The sequence below is a fragment of the Oncorhynchus nerka genome, linkage group LG10, assembly GCF_034236695.1.
Source record: "Oncorhynchus nerka isolate Pitt River linkage group LG10, Oner_Uvic_2.0, whole genome shotgun sequence".
Classification (NCBI taxonomy): Eukaryota; Metazoa; Chordata; class Actinopteri; order Salmoniformes; family Salmonidae; genus Oncorhynchus; species Oncorhynchus nerka.
This window is the reverse complement of record NC_088405.1, coordinates 81,129,647-81,144,061: the sequence shown is the minus strand read 5'-3', so window position 1 is coordinate 81,144,061 and position 14,415 is coordinate 81,129,647. Positions and strand designations below refer to the sequence as shown.

The 14,415-nt window shown below is 38.7% G+C and overlaps 1 protein-coding gene across 2 annotated transcripts in view; it reads left to right on the top strand.

The window, feature by feature from the left end:
- Positions 1-458: 458 nt before the first annotated feature.
- The window catches only part of doc2b (double C2-like domains, beta), a 263,270-nt gene continuing 249,313 nt past the window's right edge, over positions 459-14,415 (top strand). The window contains exons 1-5 of one of the 2 annotated variants that reach the window (XM_029671532.2): positions 459-541; positions 7,358-7,457; positions 7,941-8,084; positions 8,499-8,628; positions 13,007-13,093. In XM_029671532.2, the coding sequence (XP_029527392.2) occupies positions 7,381-7,457; positions 7,941-8,084; positions 8,499-8,628; positions 13,007-13,093 (438 nt within the window). In that variant the 5' untranslated portion in view covers positions 459-541; positions 7,358-7,380. Of the gene's footprint in view, positions 542-4,708; positions 4,807-7,357; positions 7,458-7,940; positions 8,085-8,498; positions 8,629-13,006; positions 13,094-14,415 lie in introns of those variants that run through there. The other variant, XM_065023792.1, reaches the window with a different exon arrangement.

Below are 14,415 nucleotides of genomic sequence, written 5' to 3'. Positions count from 1 at the left end.
ATTTGCATTATATACAATTATGATGAGACAGCAATGGTTTTATATTGCAAAATGTAAATATGTCTATTATGCCACAGAACACTGGTCGAACACTGAACTAGAACACTTGCCATACAATCCTCTCTCTCCCATTTCCATAAGCCCAGAGTGAGGCTGCTGCTTGCGGTGGAGAGCAGAGCACACGTGGGCTAATGACTTTCTCTGGTGGGTGGGTGGGTGGGTGGAGCAGCCGCCACCAGATAACCTGAACCACTTGTCCACTGTGCCAAGCTAACGACACATTGGGAAGCAAATGGAACATTAGACCATTACATGGCTGTCGTTTGCTCCCTGTTACACTAGAAATGGTCGATCCCATATCCCTTCTAATAAATTGACAGGAGGAAACAGCACAGAAGTCCACTCCAAAGCTTCCCTGAATTGGATGTGTTTTCATTGTACCAGACAGGTGTTTTTGTGTCAAGTTCCAGGAGCAGCTGGAGCAGAGAGAGGGAAAACCTGCCCGGATCCACTATTGACCTCCATCTCCGGACACACACAGGTAAGAGAAATGACCGAGGTAAAGTTGGTTTTATATTCACACATTTGGACATTCAACAGACATTCAACAAACATTTATCACACATTCAACAGACATTTGCCAAAAGCCATTTAACATTTTTAAAATCAATAACTAATTCACAATTTGTCCCAGATTCATCAAACTAGATATGATTTATTCTATAAACGTCAAGCATACTTTTACAACCTTTGTTGTGAAGACAAAATCCAGTTTTGATTTTATAGAAATACAGAAAATCTATAAAATGCCATTTAAAGCGGTATAAATCAATAACTAATTCAACATTTGTTACAGAAACATCAAACTAGGTATGATTTATTCTATAAATGTCTAGCATACTTTTACAACCTTTTGTTTTTAGTAAACATTCCAGTTTTGATTTGAAACAAATACATAAAATCTATAAGATGCCATTTAAAGAAGTATAAATCAATAACTAATTCACCGTTTGTCACAGAAACATTAAATTAGGCAGGATTTATTCTATAAATGTTTTCTAGTGTACTTTTACAACCTTTGCTTTGAGTAAACATTGCAGTTATGATTTGATAGAAATACATTAATGACTATAAAATGGCATTAAAAAATATATTTATCAATAACATTTTCACTGATTATGACACAATCATCAAACTAGATATTATTTATTCTATAAATTTCTAACATAGTTTTAAAACCTTTCTTGTGAATACAAATGCCAGTTTTGATTTTATAGAAATACATCAAATCTATAAGATGCAATTTAAAGAAGTATAAATCAATAACTAATTCACCGTTTGTCACAGAAACATCAAACTAGGTATGATTTATTCTATAAATGTCTAGCATACTTTTACAACCTTTGTTTTGAGTAAAAATTAATTCCAGTTTTGACTTGATAGAAATACATAACATCTATCAAGTGCCATTTTAAACTGTATAAACCAATAATGAATTCATTGTTTGTCACAGAAACATTAAACAAGGTGTTATTTATTCTATGAATGCCTAGCATACTTTTACAACTTTGTTTTAAGTAAAAATTCCAGTTTTGATTTAACAGAGGGCATCTAGTCCATCTAGAGGATGTGTGGTCAAAGTTCTAACGAGTCTGTTATACACTATTAGAAAGTGCCTGGCATAAAATTCTGCATCTTCAGTCATATAAGAGTTAACCATGATATACACTACCGTTCAAAAGTTTGGGGTCACTTAGAAATGTCCTTGTTTTTTAAAGAAAAGCACATCAAACAAATAACATCAAACTGATCAGAAATACAGTGTAAATGTTGTTAATGTTGTAAATGACTTTTGTAGCTGGACACGGCTGATTTTTTAATTGAATATCTACCTAGGTGTACAGAGGTCCATTATCAGCAACCATCACTCCTGTGTTCCAATGGGACGTTGTGTTAGCTAATCCAAGTTTATCATTTTAAAAGGCTAATTGATCATTAAGAAAACCCTTTCGTAATGATTTTAGCACAGCTGAAAACAGTTCTGATTAAAGCTTGCTCTGATTAAAGAAGCAATAAAACTGTCCTTCTTTAGACTAGTTGAGTATCTGGAGCAACATCATTTGTGGGTTCGATTACAGGCTCAAAATGGCCAGAACAAAGGACTTTCTTCTTAAACTCGTCAATCTATTCTTGTTCTGAGAAATTAAGGCTATTACATGGGTGAAATTGCTAATAAACTGAGGATCTCGTACAACATAGTGTACTACTTCCTTCACAGAACAGAGCAAACTGTCTCTAACCAGAATAGAAAGAGGAGTGGGAGGCCCTGGTGCACAACTGAGCAAGAGGACAAGTACATTTGAGTGTCTAGTTTGAGAAAAGTCCTCAACTGGCAGCTTCATTAATTAGTACCCGCAAAACACCAGTCTCAAAGTCAACAGAACTGGGAATAAATCAAACCTTGTTTGATGTTGTATAGATTTGATGTATTTCTATAAAATCAAAACTGGCATTTGTATTCACAACAAAGGTTTTAAAAGTATGCTAGACATTTGTATAATAAATCATATCTAGTTTGATGATTCTGTGACAAACAGTGAATTAATTGATGATTTGTACAGCTTTTAATGGCATTTTATAGATTTTATGTATTTCTATAATATCAAAACTGGAAGTTTTCCTCAGCAAAGGTTGTAAAAGTATGCAAAACATTTATAGAATAAATCATACCTAGTTTGATGTTTCTGTGAAAAACGGTGAATTAGTTATTGATGTATACAGTTTAAAATGGCATTACATAGATTGTATGTATTTCTATCAAATTAAAACCTGGAATTTTTCCACTAAACAAAGGTTGTAAAAGTATGCTAGACATTTATAGAATAAATCCTACTTAGTTTTATGTTTCTGTGACAAACGGTGAATTAGTTATTGATTTTATACTTCTTTAAATGATATTTTATAGATTGTATGCATTTCTATCAAATCAACACTGGAATGTTTACTCAAAACAAAAGTTTGTAAAAGTATGCTTGACATTCATAGAATAAATCATACCTAGTTTGATTTTTCTGTCATAATCAGTGAAAACGTTACTGATTTATATAGCTTTAAATGGCATTTTATAGATGTTATGTATTTCTATCAAATCGGAACTGGAATGTTTACTCAAAGCAAAGGTTGTAAAAGTATACTAGACATTTATAGAATAAATCACACCTTGTTTGATGTTTCTGTGACAAACAGTGAATTAGTTATTGATTTTTACATTTGTAAATTACTTTTGGCGAATGTCTGATGAATGTCATTGATCATTAGAAAACCCTTTTGCAGTGATGTAGTGACGTAAGGATGTCTGTTGAATGTGTGAATATAAAACCAACTTTACCTTGGTCGAGAAATGACCTCTTCATAGTATTTCAAACTAAAGAAATGTTATCTGTGAGCTACAATTCATGGCACATACTTTATGCATAATAACTAAATGCATACAAACATTCACCTTGGCCTGAAGTTCCTTACATTAATGAAATAGTTGACTGAAGATTTGAGCACATGTCAAAACTTTGTAACTTGAAAGAAAAATTTACAGCACAGAAAATGCATCAAAGACCTAATTAGATGTATTTTGTATTGTCACATACCAGATAGATGCAGTGAAATGTGTTGTTTTACAGGTTCAGCCATAGTAGAACAGCACCCCTGGTGCAAATTAGGGTTAAGTGCTTTGCTCAAGGGCACATCGACAGATTCTTCACCTTGTCTGCTCAGATATTCAAACCAACGACCTTTCGGTTACTGGCCCAACGCCCAAACTGCTAGGCTACCTGCCACCTAAATTAACACAAGAGAAACCACAAGAGACACTGAATCCTGTGTAGGATCCTGTGTAGGGACAGACTGTATAAGTAACGTTGTTGTCACTAGAAATGTGCCACTCTAAAGTCGCCTGAAAACAAGCAGGTAGATTAGCAATATATCAGAGGCATGACTGTTAAACCTGTGCTACACACGAACTCTAGGCAAGTAGGCACTTTCATTTAGGGAGAGGGGAGGGGTCACATTTGTATCACTTTTTATATCCCACCTGGTAAGATTTTTATGGCAATTGCTTCATGCTGTTCGATATGCTAAAAATGTTTTGAATGGGCCACATAAACAAATGTATTTATTCAGTCTAAATAGATTTTGAGAATAATGCCTACATATACTTTGTATATGGAATCACAGAGGACTGGGTCCTCAGGTAGAGTTCACATTCAACCTCAATCAGCCAGGGCATACACATTACAACAACAGACGAGTTACAGCAATTGAAAGCAACACTGCCACATTTAATTTCAATGACTTGCATTATGCACAAAGGGCCCTCGCCAAATAAGATAAAGGAGACTCTCAGAATTGTTGGTAAAAGCATGTCAATGGTAACCATGTTAGCCTTTTCCTGTGTGCTTGCGTCGGGTGGAGAGCCATGCCACTGCTTTTGTTATCCTAGTCAATCACAGTAGTCTGTTTTACATTTACATTAGTCATTTAACAGACACTCTTATAAGTCAGAGTGACTTACAGTGCATTCATCTGGAAGGAACAGGATGTTTCTGTGGGCAATTGTTCTCCTGTCATGTGACCAGCCTGTCAGACAAGGCAGGCAGGCTGTGAACTAAGACTGAGAGCTAAACGCCTGACTTCACTGTTTCCTTCTCTTCCCCGCTCTCGCCTTTTGTTCACAGGCCTAGCCCGCAGCAAAGCGATATAACTGGCTCTCATAGTTCTCGCTCGTTCAAAGGAAGGGGGGAAATTTTACAGGTAAACGGTTTCTCTCCCTTCTTTTGACTGTTTGCCAACAGCTTTATGCCAAGGCAGGCTTTCCCCTTGAAAAGGTGCAGAGAGCGATTGCCCCAGAGCTAGATAGATCCCTGTAGTCTATGTAATGGAAAAACTGTTTGATAAGGTTGAGACGTGTGCTGGAAATCAGTCAGTTATTACTGCCAGATAAGAGCCGATGATGACTGCTTTAATGTTGCTCTGTTTCATAGCCAATTTGTTGGAAAAAGTGCACTTTGAAGTATATCACAAGGCAGTGTGTTATAAATTGAGCATATCTCTTTGTATGCACATACATAATTGAATTACCTGATGTAACAAGCTGACAATACTCTATTTTCTTCTTAAATGGTTTATGTACATGTTACAGGGCCAAATAGGGAAGTTTGTGAGCACTATGAAAATTGATGTAGAGTTCCATCTCACTGATTTGGCCAATTCAATCTGAAGCCTGTAAACGTGTTTGTGTCCGAATGAATTCTGCTGTTTTTGTTTGTTGTGCTCTAGCCGTACTTAATGCAGTCAGCCGGGGCTGAGGCCAGAGCACTAGTGTTGAACAAAGGCCATTAGGTGGGTTGGAAAGGTAAATAGATTTAATTGCTCAGCCATTAACAAGAACACGGTGGCATCTCTGTGACATGGTGTTTTAGGTTTATAGCCAGAGAATAATTGTGGTAGGGAGGTTGTAAGTGTTAGTGAGGGAAAGAGTAAAAAAAATAACACATGTTCATAAAATATATATTTAAATTGTCTAAAGTGACTTCTGTCCTGGTCAATTAACAGAAGCCTATATGATATCTGTGTCCCTGTCTTTTACGATTAGTGGTAATGAAAGAGAAAAAGCAAGGTGAGGTTTCTATTTTTGCCTACTGAGATATAGCCCGAGGCCGGCATTGGATTCAATCCAACAGATTAACGACCTGCGCACAGTGATATACATTTAAAGGAAATTTTGTGGAGATTACGTTTGCTGTAAACGTCTCTGCAGATGTTTAGCTCATGCCCAAATCACCTTATAAAGTCCATCGCATTCTACAGGTTATCAGTGTTGTTTTTTTAATGGAATTAAAAAAATAAAAATAAAAATCACAAGTATTTTCACTTTGAGACCAATTTTAAATGCCAGAGAGATACAGGCAATTGGGAAAAATAGCTTGAAGGGTTGGTGCAGTGATTGAACCCTGGTCTCCGGTGGGAGAGGAATAGGCCTACATGTGGCTAGAGAAGGGGAGCATTACTCTTTACACAAGGGGCTCTGCATCTACAGTAGTGTGTTTGCTAGTGGGGGAGCGAAAGGGGGAGCAGAATCAAAGAATGCATGATTTAAATAGTAAACCCCTCTTCGAGCAAATGAGAGTGGGGCACTCAGACCCTTGCTGTGTCCCAACTACACTTAGAAATTAGGACAGTGACTTGGATATTGACATGATAAAATTAGGTTACACAATGTGAATAAATGTTGTGTGTGTGCATGTGCTGTCCTGAGGGAAGTAGGCAGATGTTTCCCACAGTGCTTATAATTCCTTATTGATAGTCTGGTAACAGTACTCAGTAAAGCAAACCATTTTCCAGCAGGGTGAAATCAGCTGTAATGGTTGTTTGTATGTGTGCCCACATACCAGAGAACTGGGTGACTCGTTGTTTGGCCCTGTGATAAATAGCTGCCTTTGCTTTACTTCACAGAGACAAATGCTTTTACCTTTGCATTGCCCTCTAAGATACACATATCAATACACTCCCAACAAGAATGTCATCTGTTTGTTTGGATACGAGGGCCTTCTTTCATCTTTTTCCATTTGAAATGGTAATCAGTAATGGGTTTATCCAGGAGCTACCCATTTACTGGACATTGATGTTCTACTAATAGCTCATGTTAGTACAATCCAAGAGTAAAGAAGAAAATTAAAAATAACATTTGTGGACAATAACTTGTTGTTGTTGGCTCACACGAGTGGACCATTTCACACACACATCTGTTGATGAATATATTACACAAACAACTGAAGAAATGGATGTATTGCCTGGCAGACAAATGGAGATGGCGTGACCATCACGATGATCTGTTGCCCAAGGCAGGAAGCATTATTGAAGTTGTCACTGGCAACAGAGACTGTTGTATTTCTGCCTACACTGTGAAGATCCACCCAGAACTGACTTCTGGTCTCGTGTTAGCTGTCCTACAGAGCCGAGACATAGGCACACTTTTATGTCCCTCTCTTCATGGACATGACCCTCCATCTTCTTTGCTTACTGATTGGTCAGTTTATTATCTGTAGTTCCGTTTTTATCATGTTGTTGATTTGGTTTTCACTTTCTTCCCTAGTAGTACTCATTCACTTATCAACATATTTTGATAATGTCATACAAACTTCTTTCCTATTGCGATCTATGTACAAAAGCCACAAGTATATACAACTAAACTCAATTAGAGGGGGTATTACAGTGCTGGGTCAATATCTATTTGAAGTGATTTTCCCAGATGGTGTGTAGCCTTTCATTTAGTAGGACTGAGTGTCTGGATGTGTTTTTGCAGCCTTTGTCATCAACCCTCAAAAGATGACGGAGGCCATGTTTGGGACAGGGAAAGATCAGTGGGTCTGTCCCAACGACCGGCAGCTGGCCCTTCGAGCCAAGTGAGTACGCACTCCAAAATCTCTACCATCTCACTAAGTATGTGAGTGTTTTTGCCTTGTCACCTAGGGAAGATGTAATGGTTATGTAAAGTATTCCTGTGCCCATCATTATTTTCATCACATGATATAGTTTCTGTTGTAGAACTGAGTGTGTGTTTTGTTGAAACTTGTTTTTGATAGCATGGCAGTTCTGTTTTATAAAACCTTTGTGACCATTTGATCTTACACTGCAATGTATATGTTTGTATTTGATACAACATTTTGCATGTGTACTAGTTTGTTTGTGTTCAGTGCAGTCATATAAGGAGATGTTTTTGCCAGCAGGATAGATAATTATGTAAGGCGTGCAAACGTGCATGCATAAGCCTGTGTTAGTCACGTAACATGTTTCACTTTGGCCTGCACTGCCACATGTAATGACACAAAAGAATAAACATGAAAATTGATGAACATCGTAAAGCAACATGTGTGTCTGTGTCCCAGGCTGCAGACAGGCTGGTCTGTCCACACCTTCTGTACAGACCGACAGAGGAAGAGCCAGATGCTGGAGCAGCAGGAGATGGAGAACATCCTTAGTGTCATCCGCAGGGCTGAGGAACTGGAACAGATTGAACAGCTCCGCATCGGGTAGGATGCACGCGCGCACACACACACCACACATGCGGTTGGTACTGCTATTGAAAATTTGAATAAAACCATGAATTTCTGGTAGTTTATCTGGAATGACTATCCTTAAGCTGTCAGTTGCAGTCCATAACTTTAGTCTGTGTGTTTGTGTCTGTGTCTCTGTGTGTGTGTGTGTGTGTGTGTGTGTGTGTGTGTGTGTGTGTGTGTGTGTGTGTGTGTGTGTGTGTGTGTGTGTGTGTGTGTGTGTGTGTGTGTGTGTGTGTGTGTGTGTGTGTGTTGTGTCTGTGTCTGTGTCTGTGTCTGTGTCTGTGTCTGTGTCTGTCTGTGTCTGTGTCTGTGTCTGTGTGTGTGTGTGTGTGTGTGTGTGTGTGTGTGTGTGTGTGTGTATGTGTATGTGTGTGTGTGTGTGTCCAGGAGGCTGGTGGAGCGTCTGGACAACATGAGGAAAAGTGCGATGGGAAACGGCCGGTCCCAGTGCCTGCTGTGTGGGGAGGTCCTGGGCCTCCTTGGAACCCCCTCCGTCTTCTGTCAGGACTGCTGCAAGGTAAAGGTCACCGCACCTACTCTTCTGTTCTACTATAGCAGAGGCCCAAACAGACCTGAAGGGTTGCAGTATCTTTGGTTTTCATCCAAATCTCTTAATCCGTAACTCTTCCCAGCATTTGAAAGTACTGTAGGGGATAGAGCAGGGAAAATAAATTACCAATACCAATATTGCCTTCCTCTTACCGAAGCAATTTTTGCTTACATCTGGAATTTTTGTGATTAGGCAATGGCACTAGTTTACAACCGGAGTATGCAATTGAGATGATGCACTGGTAGAACGAAGAGGAGCTCGCGATTTGGGGTGAATACATCAAGTAGCCTACCAATGGAACATTTTTGTAGGACTTTAAAGGTTCAATCTGCGATTAAATTAATGAGATATACCCAATGTTAGACAAAAATCAAAAGTTATAAATGCTTTTATGAGCTTAGTTCAACTGTTGTACCCCATCAGAACCCCAAATAAAATATTGATTTACTCCATTGTTTTTAAACTAGGTAATTGTAAACAAACACTATTACAGCCTCAAAACATGGTTGAAACTATACTTTTGATATCATAGAGCTATGGGTGCAATGACTGACCATCTATCTATGAATTTGAGGGGTTACATTTCTCCAGCCCCATCCCTCACTTTGTTTTTGTTTGAACTGCAGATTGCCACTTTACATTTACTGTTAGATCAATTACATGGCTATCTAGCAACAATATCCTATTTAAAAGTTGTTATCTAGCTAATGTGTTTTGAGTTCCCACTTCCTCGGGTGGTGAATTATGTAGCATATAGCCTAGGTCAATATCCACAAAAAAAGATGGGGGCAAATTCATCTCTAAGGAGCCAAAAATAACGGATCATTCTGAATCCTATTTTGAAGTGTTACAAATTAAAATGTCAATCATGCATTCCCTGAATAAGTTAGATGAAATAGCCAACTTCTTTCTTGTCTTACTTATTGATGACACTGGAAAAAGTTAGTCTAGAGCCCTGTCGATAATGGAAAGTAACTGCGTCAAAAAATATGCTTTTGTATTTATCGATGATGTTGATAATTAACACACCTGATTCAACTAAAGGCTTGATGATGAGATGCGTTCACTACTCTTTTTAACTGTGAATCATTACAATTGCAGTATTCTCCTACATATACTGTGCTTTTGATATATTGGAAATGAAGCCCATTGAACTTCTCCTATGACCAGTAGCTTTATCTAGATCGGTCATAGCGTTTTCCGAGTGTTCTCTCCAACTCCTCTGCTCCATGTGCTAGAGGCCAATGACACTGGGACATAATGAGATCAGAAGGGAGGAAATGAAACAACCAAAGGGAAATAGATTATGTGGGTCTCTGAGAGGAAATGTAATAAGTGGTATGCGACTGTATAAACCAGATAAGAGGGGGTTCATTCTGCTGTTCAATAGTGCCTATAATGGCTCTCATTTCAAACAGATACTTACAAGAGCTCTGTCATGTCAATAACGTAATAACTCTCGCCAAGCAAGGCATAGGCCTATTAGACGTAAACAGAATGTATAGGGTTGGTCCTGGTCAGTCCCTGGATGGGAGACCATATGCTGCTGGAAGTGGTGTTGGAGGGCCAGTAGGAGGCACTCTTTCCTCTGGTCTAAAAAAATATCCCAATGCCCCAGGGCAGTGATTGGGGACATTTCTCTGTGTAGGGTGCCGTCTTTCGGATGGGACGTTAAACGGGTGTCCTGACTCTCTGAGGTCATTAAAGATCCCTTGGCACTTATCGTAAGAGTACGGGTGTTAACCCCGGTGTCCTGGCTAAATTCCCAATCTGACCCTCAAACCATCACAGTCACCTAATAATCCCCAGTTTACAATTGGCTCATTCATCCCCCCCCCTCCCCTGTAACTATTCCCCAGGTCGTTGCTGCAAATGAGAACGTGTTCTCAGTCAACATACCTGGTTAAATAACGGATAAATAAATAAACAAATAGGACTCATCATTTGGGAATATTGTTTAATTATAGTGAATGGCAGTTCAATTCACTGTTCCAAAGCATGGACTTGACTGGATAGCCAGCTTGTAGTAATCACTTTTCACCATAGGGTTGCAGCAAAGACCTCAGATGTGAATGCCTAAATTGCTTACCTAAAGCATGAAAGCGGGAGTGTTTTATGATAATCTATGTAAAATAACATATAAAATGGGCAAATATTTCTGAATATACTAATTCTCCTACTAATTTCCCTGTAAAAAATATACAAATACTGTAGATTAGTTGATGTTGCATGATATGTTCAATGGTGTACTCATGATGTTATGCAAACTCCTTAAGTGGTCTATGCTAGACTGTTTTATGTATCGCTTGACGACATGAAAGCAAATGTGGAGAGGTCAGTTTGAAGATTGTAGGAAGGAAAAGCCAGGTAGTAAACTTAACGCACAGGAGAGGGCAGCAAAGCCCTGGAAGAGGAACATAGAGCAGGCTGTGTTTACAGTCTCATAGGAAATGGATATGTGGATATCTTCACCATTCTAACTGGGAGGGATAGGTGTGGAGGCATGCATATATATACTACTTGTTGAACGTTTATAGTCTTGTCAATAAATCCCCCCAGTCTAAACACAGCCCAGATTTGTTAGTATGTAATTGGAAGGTACACACATGTTTTGGTCACTAGGTGACTGAAGTCTTCAGAAGAAGACCTGCTCTAGGTGTGAAAACCGGCAGGTGTACACATCCATCAGACTATGCTCTGTAGCTAGAGCACAGATGAGATGGCTATAGTCAGGCATCTTTGAGCCAGTTATCCTGGAACCCAGAAGCAAATCTTACGTGTGATGGCCAGCTTTCTGGCATAACATTCCATTTATATTAACATTCTGTTAGAGTAAACTACTATTTTAGTAGCAGTTCGGCAGTTGACCGAAAATGTTTGATCTTAGGAGGTGGAGACCCAGATATTCTATTTCTCTCTCACTCTCTAAAAATACTGAGTTACTTCAGGAAAGACAATCATGAGCACTTCAGCCAAGGTCTCTCCTCCATTGCATTAGGCTTGATTAAAGCTTCCTTCCTGTGATTTTATACAGTGAAATTGTATTGGTCATATACACATATTTAGCAGATGTTATTGCTGGTGTAGCGAAATGCTTGCTTTTCAACATCATAATCAACCCTGCTTCTTCAGGTAATGTAATTGGATGTTTTTTACACTTCTGCATCCAACCAAGCTCTCGCTTTGTCAAAGGCTACGCTAGGTGAACACACTGAAGATCTTTGCTGTTCTCTAGGGACATACAAATGTTTCCTTTTTTCTTGTTGTAAGATAATGGATTTTTTTCTCCATTTTTAGCAATGCAAAACATACACATACAAATGAGAACATACAAATATTCACAACATCATCCCTGCCCAGACCCACCTGCTCACATCTCCAGCGCCCATATCACTCTCTGCCACATGGCCTCAAACTGCACCATTTTGTTTCTCTCCGTCTCCCACGCACTTTCAATGTTTACAAATATGTTTCTGATGATTGTATTAATGCTCAGTTCCAAGTCGATCCCTTAGCCCTTTACTCCCAGGCCACTGCTGTAGATCTGAGAGGACTGGATAGATTGATGCAGTATGATGAAAACTACACCCAGCCAGCCATTCAGAATGCAGAAGGAAGCTGTCTTCAGAAGTTCCTAGTGTGTAGGGGCTAGAGCCCATTTGAAATTCCGCATAAGTCTGCATGTTGAAATGACTCACCCCCTTTATTTGTGGTGGGAGGAGGTTGAGCAGTGTTTTGTTGAGTTGTGCAATGACTTGACTTCACATCATGGAAATACATGATGTGTCACAGTGACTTTTCTATTAACTTTTCAATGTCACAAACTTGGCTGTGATGGCTCAGCAAATTTCCAACACTTTGATAACTATTGATGGCACACTATAATTGAATATCAGTGATTTTTATTCTGTTTCGTTCTTTAAACAATAAAAAAGTGTCCTTTCAAAAGCTTTATATTTCTTGACATTCATTTTATTATTGCAGGATATATATTATCAGACACGCTCCAATTTTATGAAGTACAAAGTTCTTGGACTTACTAAAAGATTTTCACTTGGCACTGTTTTCAATTTCAATATGGATCAATTGCATTTTGTATAGTAATTCAAGCCAAACTGTAAAATGATCATGTGCTTTTTTTACTGTTACAAAAGACAGCAGCAAAGTGCAACAACTTTATAGCTAAGTATTTCTATAACTTTTTATAACTTACAGTATATAATACATATAAAAGTATTGTATGACCTTTTTGTGTTTTGTCCATGTTACTCAGTACACCACTAATTGTCAATTCAAAATCGGGTCTTCTTTAAAAGAAAAGTTATTCTCTCTCTCTCTCTTACAGAAAGTGTGCACCAAGTGTGGCATAGAGCCCCAGTGCAGTCAGAAGAGAACTCAGTGGCTGTGCAAGATCTGCAGTGAACACAGAGAGGTAATGTGCATCCCTACAATTGGATAGCCCATCTGCAGTTGAACTGGCAACTACAAGAAAACATATTTTTGATTATTCTTAAAATTACTTTTCACATTATATACCAGATGGATGCTTTCCATTGTGGTGAGTCCTATATATGTATAAGGGGGTAAGCCCATTCAGTGAACACTTTCAGTTTGAGAAAAGTGCAATGGAAATGCCAAAGCAAAACAGTATAATTTAATGGGAGTATCTTAGCAACAGCAGCATCCAGAGACAATGTTTACCACAGGAGGTTGGTTGCACCTTAATTGGGGAGAACGGGCTCCTGGTATTGACTGGAGCGGAATTAGTGGAATGTTATAAAATACATCAAATACATGGTTTCCACGTGTTTGATGCCATTCCATTTGCGCCGTTACAGCTATTATGAGTCGTTCTCCCCTCAGCAGCCACCTGTGTAACAAAAATATAAATCCATCATGCTACAATTTCATTGATTTTACTGAGCTACAGTTCATATGAGGTAATCAATCAATTGAAATAAATGAATTAGGCCCTAATCTATGTATTTCACATGACTGGGAATACAGATATGCATATATTGGTCATAGATACCTTAAAAAAATGGGCCTCACAATGGGCCTCAGGATCTCGTCACAGTATTTTTGTGCATTGAAATTGCCATCGATAAAATGCATTTGTGTTCATTGTCCGTAGTTTATGCCTGCCCATACCATAACCCCACCGCCACCATGGGGCACTCTGTTCACAACGTTGACATCAGCAACCTGCTCACCCACACGTGGTCTGCAGATGTGATGCCGGTTGGACATACTGCCAAATTCTCTAAAACAACGTTGGAGACTGCTTATGGAAGAGAAATTAACATGAAATTATCTGGCAACAGCTCTGGTGGACATTGCTGCAGTCAATTGCACTATCCCTCAAAACTGACATCTGTGGCATTGTGTTGTGTGACAAAACCACACATTTTAGAGTGGCCTTTTATTGTCCCCAGCACAAGGTCCACCTCAGTAATGATCATGCTCTTTAATTAGCTTCTTGATATGCTACACCTGCCAGGTGGCTAGATTATCTTGCCAAAGGAGAAATGCTTACTGACAGGGATGTAAACACTTTTGTGCACTAAATATGATAAATACTTTTTTGTGTGCATATAGAACATTTCTGAGATAATTTATTTCAGCTCTTGAAAGATGGTACCAACACTTTACATGTTGTGTTTATATTTTTGTTGAGTGTAGTATCTGTCTGTGGTCCCACAGGGCTGTAGCTAGTTGACAGACTTCAGACAGAGTGCTGCAGGTTGGCTTCTC